Raw genomic sequence first — 14,802 nt, forward strand, 5'->3', positions numbered from 1 at the left:
TGGGGCCGATCCCGTTAATTGGATATTTAATGGAGACATTCTTAATTTCAGGAGGTGAAATGGGGAACTCAAAAGTTTAAAAATAGTACACTGTTCTGTGAAGATTTAGATTTTGAACAGAAGAATTCAGACTTTATGGCACCCGGGAGATTGAAGGGATTCAGTTCAATCGGTTGGCTGGTTGCCAATGGAATGGTCAGTGCCAGTATTCTGCCTGGCAACAGGCAGCGATTGGTTCTCGTCAAGTCGGGTATTCAGGGGATCCAGCAGAAAGCTTATGGACTCTGAAAGGGTAAACTGTGTTGCTCTCTCTCATCTTCTCTCAAATGTTGGCTGCTTGCTGTTATTGTAAATTTACTGAGAAGCCACTGGACCCTCGAAGTCGAGACAACCCTCTCTCTCTCTTTGCTCTGCTGCCTTCTGTCTGAAGGCAGAAGTCTCTATACCCCGATGAGTCGAGAGTAAAATTCAGTCTAGACCAACAATAGGCCTAGACTGAAGAAAAAAATCTCACTGGAATACATCCATCTGAATCAGAGAGTCTTATATTTTACTTATAGCTTTTTTCACACACCTCTTTCCCCTCTGTGTTTGTTTGTCTTGTGTGTGTCGAGGGTGTGTGAGTTAAAGGGGGGGGGGGGGAATTAAATAACTGTTAACCAGTTGTATTTGTTGCCAAATTAATTATAGTTCCTGTTAATATTAAAAGTTTTTTAAAAATTTAGAGTAGCCAATTAATTTTTTCCAATTAAGGGGCAATTTTGTGTGGCCAATCCACCTAGCCAGCACATCTTTCAGGTTGTGGGGGCAAAACCCACGCAAACACGGGGAAAATGTGCAAACTCCACACGGACAGTAACCCAGAGCCGGGATCGAACCTGGGACCCCGGCACCTTGTGGCAACAGGGCTAACCCACTGCGCCACCGTGCTGCCCTTTAATATTAAAAGTTAATTGTGTTTAAATTTACCTACCTGGTGACTGTAGTTATTTTGCAACCAAAGACTACAGTATTTTTTTAAGAATTAAAAGTTAATTTTTACTGTGTTGTGACTCCGGGTCAAGTGGGGCTGGAATGAATGAAAACCGCTTATTGTCACAAGTAGGCTTCAAATGAAGTTACTGTGAAAAGCCCCTAGTTGCCACATTCCGGCACCTGTTCGGGGAGGCTGGTACGGGAATTGAACCGTGCTGCTGGCCTGCATTGGTCTGCTTTAAAAGCCAGCTATTCAGCCCAGTGTGCTAAACCAGCCCCTAATTGACTGCACATCAGCCCAGGGTGTCAGAACATTAGTTCAACTAATCTCTGGAAGCTGCATTTTAGGAAAGATGCGAAGGTATTGGAGAAAGTGCAGAAACGATTCAGGAGAATTGTTCCTGGGATGAGGTTCTTCAGTTATGAAGATAGATTGGAGAAATTAAGGCTTCTCAACTCTGCTCCTCCCTCCACAGATGCTGCCAGATTTGCTGAGCATTTCCAGCCTACCTGGCTTTTTAAATTCCCTTTTTTCCCTCTTCTTGTCCATCATGGTCCAATTATTTCCTGTCATTCACCTTTCTTGGCCTGTAGAACTCACTTGATCATCATTCCCTTCGTATAATGCCAGAGCAGATTGACTCGTTCATGCAACTTGACTCCACACAATTTTCTGGCAATGAAAATGGTGGATAAGTTAAATGTCTCTCCAATGTGTGTGACTTAATGGCCTCTTGTGAATTATGTGATGTACAGGAGCTTTTGCTGTATAGCACAATTTGATGAATGCCCAAGCTGAAATCTATCCCACCCAAAGCAAATGTTAGCTGCAATCTTTAAGGTTGGTGCACCACCTGCTTCTCAACACAGGTTGGTGGTACTGAAACACAGTCGCAGTCACATATAATGCTGCTTACTGGTCAGTGAAATTTTAAAGGATTCTAAAAAAGACACCTGTGTCCCCACTCTCTGCTTTCTGCCAGTCAGCCCATCCTCTATCCATGCCAGTACCTCACTCCGAACACCATGGGCTCTTATTTTATTTAGCAGCCTCCTGTATATCAACTTGTAAAAGGCCTTGTGGAAATCCAAACAGATCACGTCCACTGGCCCTCCCTTGTCGAACTTCCTCATTACCTCCTCAAAGAATTTAACAGATTTGTCATGCATGACCTTCCCTTGAAGAAGCCGTGCTGACTCTGCCTTATTTTACCATGCACTTCCAAGTACTCCGCAATCTCATCCTTAATAATGGACTCTAAAATCTTACCAATGACGGAGGTCAAGCTAACCAGCCTACAATTTCCGTTCTTCTGCCTCCCTCCCTTCTTAAACAGGGGTGTTACATTAGCCATTTTCCAGTACTCTGGGACCCTCCCTGACTCAAGTGATTGCTGAAAGATTAACACCAATGCTTCTACAATCTCCTCAGCTATCTCCGTCAGAACCCTAGAGTATAGTCAATCCAGTCCAGCTGATGTATCCACCTTCAGACCTTTCGGCTTCCGCAGAACCTTATCCTTAGTGATGGCCACTGCACTCACCTCTGCCCCCTGACTCTCTTGAAGTTCTGATAGATAGAGTCATAGATGTTTACAGCATAGAAACAGGCCCATTGGCCCAGCTTGTCCATGCCGCCCAGTTTCTATCACTAAGCTAGTCCCACTTGTCCACATTTGGCCCATATCCCTCTATATCCACCCTGCCCATGTAAATTGTCCAACTGTTTTTTAAAGGAAAAAATTGTACCCGCTTCTACCACTGCCTCTGCCAGCTCATTCCAGATGCTCACCACCCTCTGTGTGAAGAAATGTCCCCTCTGGTCCCTTTTGTATCTCTCTCCTCTCACCGTAAACCTATGCTCTCTAGTTATAGCCTCCTCTACCTTTGGGAAAAGATGTTGACGATCTACCTTATCTATGCTCCTCATTATTTTATAGACCTCTATAAGATCACCCCTGAGCGTCCTATGCTCCAGGGAAAAAGGCTCCCAGCTGTCCAACCTCTCCTTATAGCTCAGACCATCAAATCCTGGTAGCATCCTCGTAAATCTCTTCTGCACTCTTTTTAGTTTAACAATATCCTTCCTATAATAGGGTGACCAGATCTGAGCATAGTATTCCATGTGCGGTCTTACCAATGTCTTGTAGAACTTCAACAAGACGTCCCAACTCCTGCATTCAATATTCTGACCAATAAAACCTGGCATGCTGAATGCCTTCTTCACCACCCTGTCCACCTGCGACTCCAACTTCAAGGAGCTATGAACCTGTACTCCTAGATCTCTTTGTTCTGTAACTCTCCCTTACTCCCTACCATTAACTGAGTTGGTCCTGCCCTGATTTGATCAACAAAAATGCATCACACCTCACATTAATCCAAATTAAACTCCATCTACCATTCATCGGCCCACGGGCCCAAATCGTCAAGATCCGGTTGCAGTCTTATATAACCTTCTTCACTGTGCCACCAATCTTGGTGTGATCTGCAAATCTACTAACCATGCCTCCTACATTCTCATCCAAATCATTAATATATATAACAAATAACAGTGGACCCAGCACCGATCCCTGAGGCACACTGCTGGTCACAGGCCTCCAGTTTGAAAAGCAACCCTCCACAACCACTCTTTGGCTTTGGTCGTCAAGCTAATTTTGTATCCAATTGGCTACCTCACCCTGGATTCCGTGAGATTTAACCTTTTGCAACAACCTACCATGCGGTACCTTGTCAAAGGTCTTGCTAAAGTCCATGTAGACAACATTGACTGCACTGCCCTCATCTACCTTCTTGGTTACCCCTTCAAAACACTCAATCACATTTGGGAGACATAACTTTCCCCTTACAAAGCCATGCTGACTTTCCCTAATTAACCCTTGCCTGTCTAAATGCCTGTAGATCCTGTCCCTCAGAATACCTTCTAACAATTTACCCACATTAGAAGTAAGGCTAACCGGTCTGTAGTACCCAGGCTTATCCCTACAGCCCTTCTTAAACAAGAGCATAACATTTGCTACCATCCGATTTTCAGGCACCTCTCCTGTGGCTGTCAATGATTCAAATGTCTCAGCTAGGGAGCCAGCAATTTCCTCCCTAGCCTCCCACAATGCCCTGGGATACATTTCATCAGGTCCGGGGGGTTTATCTATCTTGATGCGCTTTAATACCACCTTCTCTGTAAGATGTACACTCCTCAAGGCATCACTTTTTATTTCCCCAATTTCCCTAACATTCGTGCCTTTCTCAACAGTAAATACTGACGAGAAATATTCATTTAGGACCTCTCCCTTTCCTTGTGGATATGTACATAGATGACCTTGTTTATCTTTAAGAGGCCTTACCCCCTCCCTAGTCACCTTTTTACCCTTTATGTATCTGTAAAAGCTCTTTGGATTTTCCTTTGCCTTATCTGCCAAGACAACTCATGTCCCTTTTTTGCCCTCCTGATTTCTCTCTTAACTCTACTCCGACAAGCCCTATATTCTTCAAGGGATCCCAACTGCCTTTGCATGTCATATACCTCCTTCTTCCTTTTGACCATGGCCTCAGTATCCTGAGTCATCCAGGGCACCCCCTTCTACCAGCCTTACCCTTCCCTCTAAGAGGAATGTGCTCACCCTGAACCATAGTTAATACCTTTTTGAAAGATTCCCACTTACCAGCTATCCCCTTGTCTGCAAACAGGCACCCCAATCAACTTTTGAAAGTTCCTGCCTAATACCCTCGAAATTGGCCTAGCCCCAATTTAGAATTTTAACTTTTGGGCCAGAACTATCATTCTCCACAGCTGGTATCCCATTGGTGTCTTCCACCCTGAAGACTGATGCAAAGTACTTATTCAGTTCCCCATTACTACTTCTCCAGCCTCATTTTCCAGTGGTCCAATGTCCATTTTTGCCCCTCTCTTATCTTTTATTGCACACTACAGTATTGATTTCATCCTTTATTAACATAGCTATCCCATATCCTTTGCCTTCCTTTCTATCCTTTCAAAATGTCAAATGCCCTTGAACATTCAATTCCCAGTCTTGTTCACCTTGCAATCACATCTCTGTAATAGTTATATCATATCATAGCCATTTATTTCTAATTGCACCTAATCGCACTCCAGTTATCATTACCGCGCACTGTCGCCTTGTCCATCTTTCTCATTAACTTTCTAAATTTCCCATCACCTGAATAATCGCACCCCCCCCCCCCCCGCCCCCCCACCCCGCACATCCCCAGAATTTTAGTTTAAAGCTTTCTTTACAGCCCTAGTTATTCAATTCTCCAGAATAATGGTCCCAGTGTTAATAAGTGAACCCTGACCCAATAGAACAGCTCCCTGCCCTACTTTCTCTTTACGGGACATCTCGGAGTTAAAATTCGAGAACAAAAATGGACCTAGCTAAAGACATCAAATGCATCTCTACAATACAATTATGGTGCATAATCCTTGCTTGTCTAGCTTCTTGAACTCACTGCAACATCTGATCCATTGAGCATGGCATCGTCCTCGACTGGCTGTCTTTCATTCTCAGACTCTGCAGAATTACCAGTATATAATTCATGTCCTGCTAAATTTAAAAAATCAGTGTATCTCTTCTTTCTCTATCTTTCCTCAGTTCTGATTGACGTGAAACTCTGTTACTCTCCACAGATAATGTCTGACTTGCTCAGTACTTCCAGCTCTTTTTGGTTTTATATCGGATTTCCAGAATCTGTAGTAATTTGCTTTTGTACCTCTTCTTTCCCTTGCAGCTTCACCTCTAAAGTCTGCCATATATCCACTCCGTTCCCTTCACCTATGCTCTGAATCTTGATAACTTTATTCAAAATGTTCTTTTATTTTCTTTTATTTCCTTTTCTTTTCATGTACTTAATGATCTGTTGAGCTGCTCGCAGAAAAATACTTTTATTGGCACACGTGACAATAAACAAATCCAATCCAAAATAAATTGGTAATTTGCAGCTTTACTCCCCCACCCGAATTCAACCTAAGATACTTTCACTTCATTCAACCCAAGATATTTCCAGGCTGTCACCCTGCCCGATTGCCATCAGGTCTTGTAGTTGGTGTAAGTTCCTTCTTCTATACTTCAGGAATTCAGGCTTAATAAAATCTGCTCCCTTGCCACGAACAGCCATCCCACTAACCACTTGTTTAGGCGATACAAATTCATACCCTAGAATCCCCAGAGTGCAGAAGGAGGCCATTCGGCCCATAGAGTATGCACCAACCCTCTGAAAGAGCATTTAATCAAAGCCCACTTCCCCACTCTATCCCAATAAACCCTTAACCTAACCTACATATCCCTGGACACTAAGGGACAACTGAGCATGGTCAATCCACCTAACCTGCACATCTTTGGATGGTGGGAGGAAACCGGAGTACCCGGAGGAAACCCACGCAGACATGGAGAGAATGTGCAAACGCCACACAGACAGAGACCCAAGGTCGAAATTGAGCCCCGGTCCCTGGCACTGTGAGGCAGCAGTGCTAACCATTCATGTGCAACCAGGACATTATACTTGATCATGAGCAGTGTTTCATATCTCCAATATCATTTCAACAACAATGCCCATCTCCACACCTACCTCAGACCCCTGCTACTGAAAACATTACCCACACTTGGGTTAGGTACAAAATCAATGACATCAATGGTCTCCCCCCACCCCAGTTCTCTCATCGTCCCACTTCTACAAACATCAATTTATTTAAAACACCTCTCCCCTCATCCTGCGATGCACACCTTCCTGGTCCTCTATTGCCTCTGGTCTCACAGTCATATCACCACCAATCCCAACACATCCCACTTAAAATTCTGATCTATTTCAATTTTCTCCCTCGCACTGCAACCTTTCCCAGTTCTACATTCCTGCTATAAATTCTGTCCAGCCTTTAACTTTGGCATCCTGTTTTTGGTAGCGTTTTCACTCATTACATCTGTACTCTTTCAAACGCCATCTCTTCAGCTTTGCCCTCCTATAAAACCTTCCCAAAATGTTCCATCCTCGCATTCAACATCCTTCCCCAAGCATTCTCCCCTGGCTTGGACTCTTTTCTACTTCTATTCCTTTATAAAGCACTTTCAAAAACTTATACATTAAACGTGCTGTAATAATGTAGTATGTTGCTGTTTATTTTGCACAAATCAAATGAAAAGTAATACACTCACCACATGAAGAATCTTATTTTCAGTTTCATTGACAGTGCAGTCCTGCCAAGAAAAAAAAACACGAGTGGTGTTAAGAGAGGCATGATTACTGATCAGTAAATTCTGGTCTGAAAATACCATAAAAATACCAGATTTTTATCCAATTCATAGAATCACAGAATGGGTACATAACAGAATGAGGCCAATTGGCCTATTGTCTTCATGCTGGCTCCCTGCTAGATATTCCATCTCATCCTTGAAATGTTTTGGCATCAGCATTGAGAAATTACATTTTTCATTTAATTGAGCAAAAATTGCAGGTCACTCCGTAGTCGCAGGAATGAAGTACAGAATTGTTGACAATTAGACAGTTGCATAAATCGTAGTGCTGACACTGGATTTGACTTCCCCGAGGGTCAGTTTAGCCCAGATCACTTAAGGTAAACATTAAATCACAGTTTTGGATCAGCTGAAGAACAGCACTTACAGCATTAATATTTTGACCTATGTATTGGTGAAATGTATTGGTGAAATGGGCGGCACGGTAGCACAGTGGTTAGCACTGTTGCTTCACAGCAACAGGGTCCCAGATTCAATTCCCGGCTTGGGTCACTGTCTGTGCGGAGTCTGCACGTTCTCTCTGTGTCTACGTGGGTATCCTCCGGGTGCTCTGGTTTCCTCCCACGAGTCCCGAAAGACGTGCTGTTTGGTAATTTGGACATTCTGAATTCATCCTCCGTGTACCTGAACAGGCGCCGGAATGTGGCGACTATGGGGCTTTTCACAGTAACATCATTGCAGTGCTAATGTAAGCATACTTGTGACAATAAAGATTATTATAAAATGTTTAGTGGATCATGGATAAGAGAGGTCAAGGAAAACAAAAGAATAGCTTCAGTTTGGAACTCGCATTCAACTGAGCCAAGTTTAAAAAACAGCAAAGATCTGCTATAACAACTATCAATTGTGAATAATAATGGTAAATATATAGAAAATCCATACTGAGGACATAGGATTGTTGCAAAGTCAACTAGTGAATGATACAGACACTGCAACCATGAGTTTCTGTGAGTGCAGTGAGCAATGGTGGCTTTAATAATGATTTATTTTGTACTCAACAATGAACCAGATTGCATTCTGTTTTACAAGACAGACAGGACAATTTTCTCGAGCATGACATTTTAGTGAATTTTACTTTGAAGCTATTTTCAGCAGGATTTAATTGAATCTAGATGGTTAAAAGCTACAGCAAGACACATTGAGACAATATTTGCTACATTCTTGCAGCTTTTGGGAACTGCATCTGTAAAGACATCTGAAGCATTTACAATAGTTGCACCAACAATCTTCTGTTTATATAAGGTTGTGCAATCAGCAGGAGTCCAAAAATGTAATTAATTAAATTTCAGTCTAAAGAAATGGAGTTCAAAATCTTCTTATGGAATCAGTACAGGTCCTTTAAAGGATGGGATATTTTGACTTCCAAGGATATAACTCACTACATATAAAATTAAAATGGATTGTGAAATGGAATGTGATAGCGGAGAATGGTTTTAAGGAAATAATCTCAAGAATTTACTCCCAGAAAGTTAACTGCTAACTTGACACAATTCATGATGAAAAATTTTGAGAAGGGAGGGCAGATGCTTCAATTAGTTTTAGTCATTATATACGCATAAAGGTTAAGGTCACCAATCAGAAAAACATGCTGATATCTGTTTTCTTGGATACCCAACCAATTAGCACCCCATCCGTTGTTTTGGGGTTATAGAGTCATAGAGGTTTACAGTATGGAAACAGGCCCTTTGGCCGTTGCAAAAAGATGTTGACTATCTACCTTATCTATTATTTTATAGACCTCTATAAGATCATCCCTGGCCTCCTATTCTCCAGAGAAAAAAGTCCCAGTCTATCCAGCCTCTCCTTATAACTCAAACCATCAAGTCCCGGTAGTATTCAAGTAAATTGTTTCTGCACTCTTTCTAGTTTAATAATATCCTTTCTACAATAGGGTGACAAGAACTGTACACAGTATTCCATGTGTGGTCTCACAAATGTCTTGTACAACTGCAACAAGACGTCCCAGCTCCTGTATTCAATGTTCTGACCAATGAAACCAAGCATGCTGAATGCCTTCTTCACCACCCTATCCGCCTGTGACTCCACTTTCAAGGAGCTATGAACCTGTGCTCCTAGCTCTCTTCATTCTATAACTTGAACCAACACCCAACCATTAACTGAGTAAATCCTGCCCCAATTCCACCTACCAAAATGCATCACCTCACATTTATCTAAATTAAACTCCATCTGCCATTCATCGGCCCACTGACCCAATTGATCAAGATCCTAGATAACCTTCTTCACTGTCCACCATGCCACCCATCTTGGTGTCATCTGCAAACTTACTAACTATGCCTCCTAAATTATTATCCAAATCATTAATATAAACAACTAATAACAGGATTATGCACTGGTGCAGAAAGTTGTTCTCATAGGTAATTAACTTTGTTAAAATTAGGCTCTGATGACATTATTTAGATGATGAGAGTGGGTAGGGTCCTGCATTTTCCAATATATAATGTTCAATCATCTACCCTACTATTTAAAATGATCATATAGCTTGTTCAAAGAAGAGGATTCAAAGAGTAGGATTCATATTTGTGAACCTGATTCTTGTCTTTCTTTTTGTTTTTACCCATCCCACACCCTTGTTCCCATTTAGTTGGTCAGGGCGCTTTGTATCAATTGTTTCTGTCACAGTGAATGCTAATAATGTACCATCTGAATAATACTGAAATAGAGGTCTGAACAGCGAGTCAAACCAATTACCTCCTGAAGTTGAATTTTTGCAACTCACTGAGTTATCTGATGTTTTTCAAATTCCAGTTTAGCTCAGTGGGCTAGACAGCTGGTTTGTAATGCAGAACAAAGCCAGCAGCGCGGGTTCAATTCCCGTATTTTAACCTAAAATTAAAAAGGGCAGCATGGTAGCACAGTTGCTTCACAGCTCCAGGGTTCCAGTTTCGATTCCCTGCTGGGTCACGGTCAGTGCGGAGGCTGCACATTCTCTCCGTGGCTGCAAGGGTTTCCTCCAGGTGCTCCGCTTTCCTCCCACAGTCCAAAGATGTGCAGGTTAGGTGGATTGGTCATGCTAAATTGCCCTAAGTGACCATAAAAATGGTTAGGAGGGGTTTTTAGGTTACGGGGATAGGGTGGAAGTGAGAACTTATGTGGGTCGGTGCAGACTCGATGGGCTGAATGGCCTCCTTCTGTACTGTATGTTCTATGTCCATGTTCACCGGCTTACCCGAACAGGCACTGGACTGTGGCGACTGGGGGCTTTTCACAGTAACTTCATACTTGTGACATTAAAAGATTATTATTATTAATTCTGGGCGAGGGTATGGTTTTTACACACTGAAAGAACTATTTGTATAAAGTTAGACCATTGTCTCAATTTATATTGAACCCAGAATGAAATCCTATGCAGCCTTTCCAATCCCATGGCTTATTTCATGGATGTCACATAAAAGGAAACAGGAAAATCTCCACTGGATCCAGCATACTTTGAATTCTTTAATGAAAGGGTGATGCTCTTTTTGGTTCATCAAATTTCTTCTTCAAAGGGTCCAATCCAACGGCCGCATTGCGCATTGGGATGTGACGCGGTCGGTAAATCTCGTGAGCGGCCTCTCGCGAGATTTACCTGGCCTGTCAAGCCTCATGAGATATAACAGGATCTTGCGAGATGTTGCAATCTTGGGTGGGATTCTCTGACCCCCCCGCCGGGTCGGAGAATCGCCGGGGGCTGGCGTGAATCCCGCCCCCGGCGTGTCCCGAAGTCTCCGCCACCAGAGATTAGGCGGGGGCGGGAATTGCGCCACTCCGGTCGGCGGGCCCACCCCCGCCAATTCTCCGGCCCGCGATGGGCCGAAGTCACGCTGCTGGAATGCCTATCCTGCCAGCGTGGATTAAACCACCTTTTGAACGGCGGGACAAGGCGGCACGGGCGGGTTCCGGGGTCCTGGTGGGGGGCGCGGGGCGATCTGGGCCCAGGGGGTGCCCCCACGGTCGCCTGGCCCACGATCGGGACCCACCGATCCACGGGCGGGCCTGTGCTGTGGGGGCACTTTTTCTTCCGCCTTCGCCATGGTATTCACTATGGCGGAGGCGTAAGAGACCTCCTCCCCTGCGCATGCGCGGGGATGACGTCAACAGCCGCTGACACTCACGCGCATGCGCGGACCCGCATCGCCTGGTGAAGCCCTTTCGGCCCCGGCTGGTGTGACGCCAAAGGCCTTTCCCGCAAGCCGGTGGAGCGGAAACCGCTCCGGCGCGGGCCAAGCCCCTCAAGATGAGGGCTTCGCACCTAAAGGTGCGTAGACCTCCGCACCTTTGGGGCGCCCGACGGCGGAGTGATACCCACCACTCCATCAGGCCGGGACACCCCGCCCCGCCGGGTAGGGGAGAATCCCACCCCTGGATTCTGCCCACAATTGGGGGTGGAACCTAAATTTTCATATTAAAGTGTGCAGTAAGGTTCACTTTAATATGCTTACTCCAAATTTATCCAAGGCACGGGGACACTGAGTGAGCACTGGTCTCCACAAATGTGGATTAGGCATACTGGCACTGAGTGGGGGTCTCCCACTCGGGGGGGGGTCTCCCACTCGGGGGGGGGGGTCTCCCACTCGGGGGGGGTCTCCCACTCGGGGGCGGGGGGGGGTCCCATTGAAAGCAGGGGGGTCTCCCACTGAAACCATCCGGGCATTGGCACCCTGGCAGTGTCACCTTGGCATCCTGGTAGTGCCACTTTTATGCCACCCTGACACTGCCAGGATGCCCAAGTGTCATTGCCAGCATAGCATGGGCACTGCCAGGATGCCAGATAGCAGTGCCGGGGTGTCACTTTATCTACGCTGGGGATCAGGACCGCGGGTTCCCTGCCCTTATGAGGTGGGTGCCGGGTGCTTGATGACCCCCTTATAGGTGTGTTGGGGCATTGGGAGGGGTCCAGTGGCCATGGTGGAGGTTCTAGAAATAGTAGTACCGTTTAAAACTTGTGCCCAACCTCTTTCTGCACTAGTGAGTGGTGTCGCTAGCGCAGGAAATGGGACTGAGTGTGGCCTCGGCGAGGTATTCCTTGCTGAGGCCCCGGAACAAAGCAGAATCCCGTTTTACAGTGAGGATTTTCTCAGCGCTGCAAATGTTGGGAAACTCCTGGCTAAACGCGCCCGACACGGGACTCTGTTTCATTTCCGTTAAATCACACCCATACAGCTTCTCCATGTTATAACATATTCTGTGATCAGTCTGATATTTTGCTCAGTTTCCTAATCTCTCCCAAGGGATTTCTATATTTTCTCTAGTGCTTGGTCAGGTGTTTCATCTGCTTGGTACTTGTTATTCTTAATAGTCCTTATTTGTAGCCAAGGAATATGTTTTCCTGTTTACGATTAGACACTTAGAAGGTCAGTGATTTTCTTTGAGGCTCCATTACCCATTGGCAGTTTCCATACAGTCTTGTGATAATCTGATCAAACCACTGCTGTGGGATACGGTGTCCCATTCTAGTTATTGAGACAAATGGCAGAGAAGGCCAACATTAGCTAGCTTTGAGGAAACAGTGGTGAAACTCTGGGCGGTTATTTTTCGCCCGCGCCAGCCGCACGATTGCCATGGATGGGGCGGGAACCATATAACGGTCCCTTGACCTCAGGCGGGAATTTCCGGTCTCCAGGCGGGCGCGACCGAAAAATCCTGCCCTTTCAGTTTTTCGCTTCGAAAACAGTGTCGACAATGGAAATCCAGAACTCGGTTTCAAGTCAAACAATGATAATAGGACCACTGGACATAGATTCAATCTAGCAAAAGAATTTAGAACTACTGTCAGGGAATCCATCCTTATACAAGATGTGGAATAGAATGCATTTTCATCAAGTAAAATGGAGACTATAGGCTGGATTCTCCTGCCCAGCCTGCTCCGGATGTAATGCCGACAATGAAAAAATCCATTGACCACGGGCAAGATTCTCCGATCGCGGGTCGCCCGAAAGCTCTGGAATCATTTACAAAACAGATGAAATAAATGGGCTTATGTAAATTATTTCTGTTTGGATGAGGTAGCACGAGCTGTATCAATATCATGACTCGTTAGGAGGGTGACGTTATGAAATGTCCCAACAGTACAGGCAGGCAGATGCTGTTATGATACAGTAACTTTGAATCAACACTATTGGTTTCAAATTAGCAAAATACATTTAATCCCTAGTTAGTTTTTTTTCCTAGTCTCTCTCTGGTTCCGCTAACTTTGTAAATCACTTAAGTTAGGCGATCAGTTTATATTATTGGGCTGACTTAAGAGAATTTTGGACATGTAATAAAAATCCAATCAGTTTTCACAGTATCCCACGGTGAACAAATACTCTGGTGACTTTTTAAGCTGCTCATCAATTGGCTTCCCTCCTCTTTTGACTGGAATATTATTTTCTGACGTGCAGTTCCAAATACACTGACTAGCCTTATCCAGTCAGCTATGAGCTGCATGTTCAGTCTCCACCAGCAAAGCCAGCAGACAGACATAAGCACTGAAATAATACTTGCACATATAAAGAAAGAAAATCTTCATACATTACCAGGTCCAAAAAGAAAGCAGGAAACACTGGGAGCTTTTGATGTGGAGCCGAGTGAGAATGAAGAAGCTGACCTGATGTTCAACCTCATTTGTTCGTCATTACATACAAAGCACAATATATTAAAGCAGCTGAAATCCTGATAGCCTGAATTCAGATTGAAACACCGTATCACTGAAATACTTATCTGAATAACCAGATCAAGGTGAGAAAAGCCACCCAAGTTGCTCTCCGTATCCGTCGTACAGATAATGTTGAATGAAAGGCCCTTACATGGAGACTGAGAAAAGCAACAGTGCAGAAACAAACTCTGAGTTTGCCCTTGTATGATGAGAATACACATTGGGAAATTCAAATGTGGACCACAAATCAGACATGCTGCTTATTATGTTGCACATAGGAGTGTTAAGTGATTATATCTCTCAAGCTCCTCTTATTCTCCATTTGTCTACTTAGTTTAATTCAGGATTCCAACCACACTGGAAGCAAACAACCTGTCTAGAATGCTAAAGTCATACAAAGTAATACTTGGTTTGAAAAGAAAGCTCACGTGGTGCCAGATCAAACTTTGGTACTAAGCTGCCCTCAGAGAAATAAAGTTGAAAGAAAACTTTGGTTGGAGGAAATTCTGGCCTCAGCTGATGGGAGAAACTATTCACACAGCTGAAATGGATTCCTACTACATACGTACTTACCTCTGAAATGTACAGAAGCAGGCGGGGTTATAATGGAATGATTCACAATTTAATCTGCACTAGAAAGTGACTGGTGTAGTATTAGGGTTTGTAATGTGTGGGACTGTAAATAGCACCACCATAATGATGATTCCACGGCGAAGAATCACTGAAACGACTACACGATGACATCAATAAGTTCCATCCAACCATCAGACTCACCATGGACTACTCTCCAAAATTAGTTGCATTCTTGGACACACTCGTCTCCAGTAAGGACGGTCACCTCAGCACTTCGCTTTACCGCAAACCCACGAATAATCTCACGATGCTCCACTTCTCCAGCTTCCACCCTAAACACATTAAAAAAGCCATCCCCTA

At 44.3% G+C, this 14,802-nt stretch overlaps 1 protein-coding gene across 4 annotated transcripts in view; it reads right to left on the bottom strand.

The window, feature by feature from the left end:
• cnksr2a (connector enhancer of kinase suppressor of Ras 2a) overlaps positions 1-14,802 on the bottom strand; it is an 842,905-nt gene that overhangs the window by 490,910 nt on the left and 337,193 nt on the right. For all 4 annotated transcript variants that reach the window (XM_072514072.1, XM_072514071.1, XM_072514073.1 and 1 more), the window contains exon 5: positions 7,137-7,178. In XM_072514072.1, coding sequence (XP_072370173.1) covers positions 7,137-7,178 — 42 coding nt within the window. The remainder of the gene's footprint in view (positions 1-7,136; positions 7,179-14,802) is intronic.

Source organism: Scyliorhinus torazame, chromosome 8 (assembly GCF_047496885.1).
Source record: "Scyliorhinus torazame isolate Kashiwa2021f chromosome 8, sScyTor2.1, whole genome shotgun sequence".
In the NCBI taxonomy this organism is placed as follows: domain Eukaryota; kingdom Metazoa; phylum Chordata; class Chondrichthyes; order Carcharhiniformes; family Scyliorhinidae; genus Scyliorhinus; species Scyliorhinus torazame.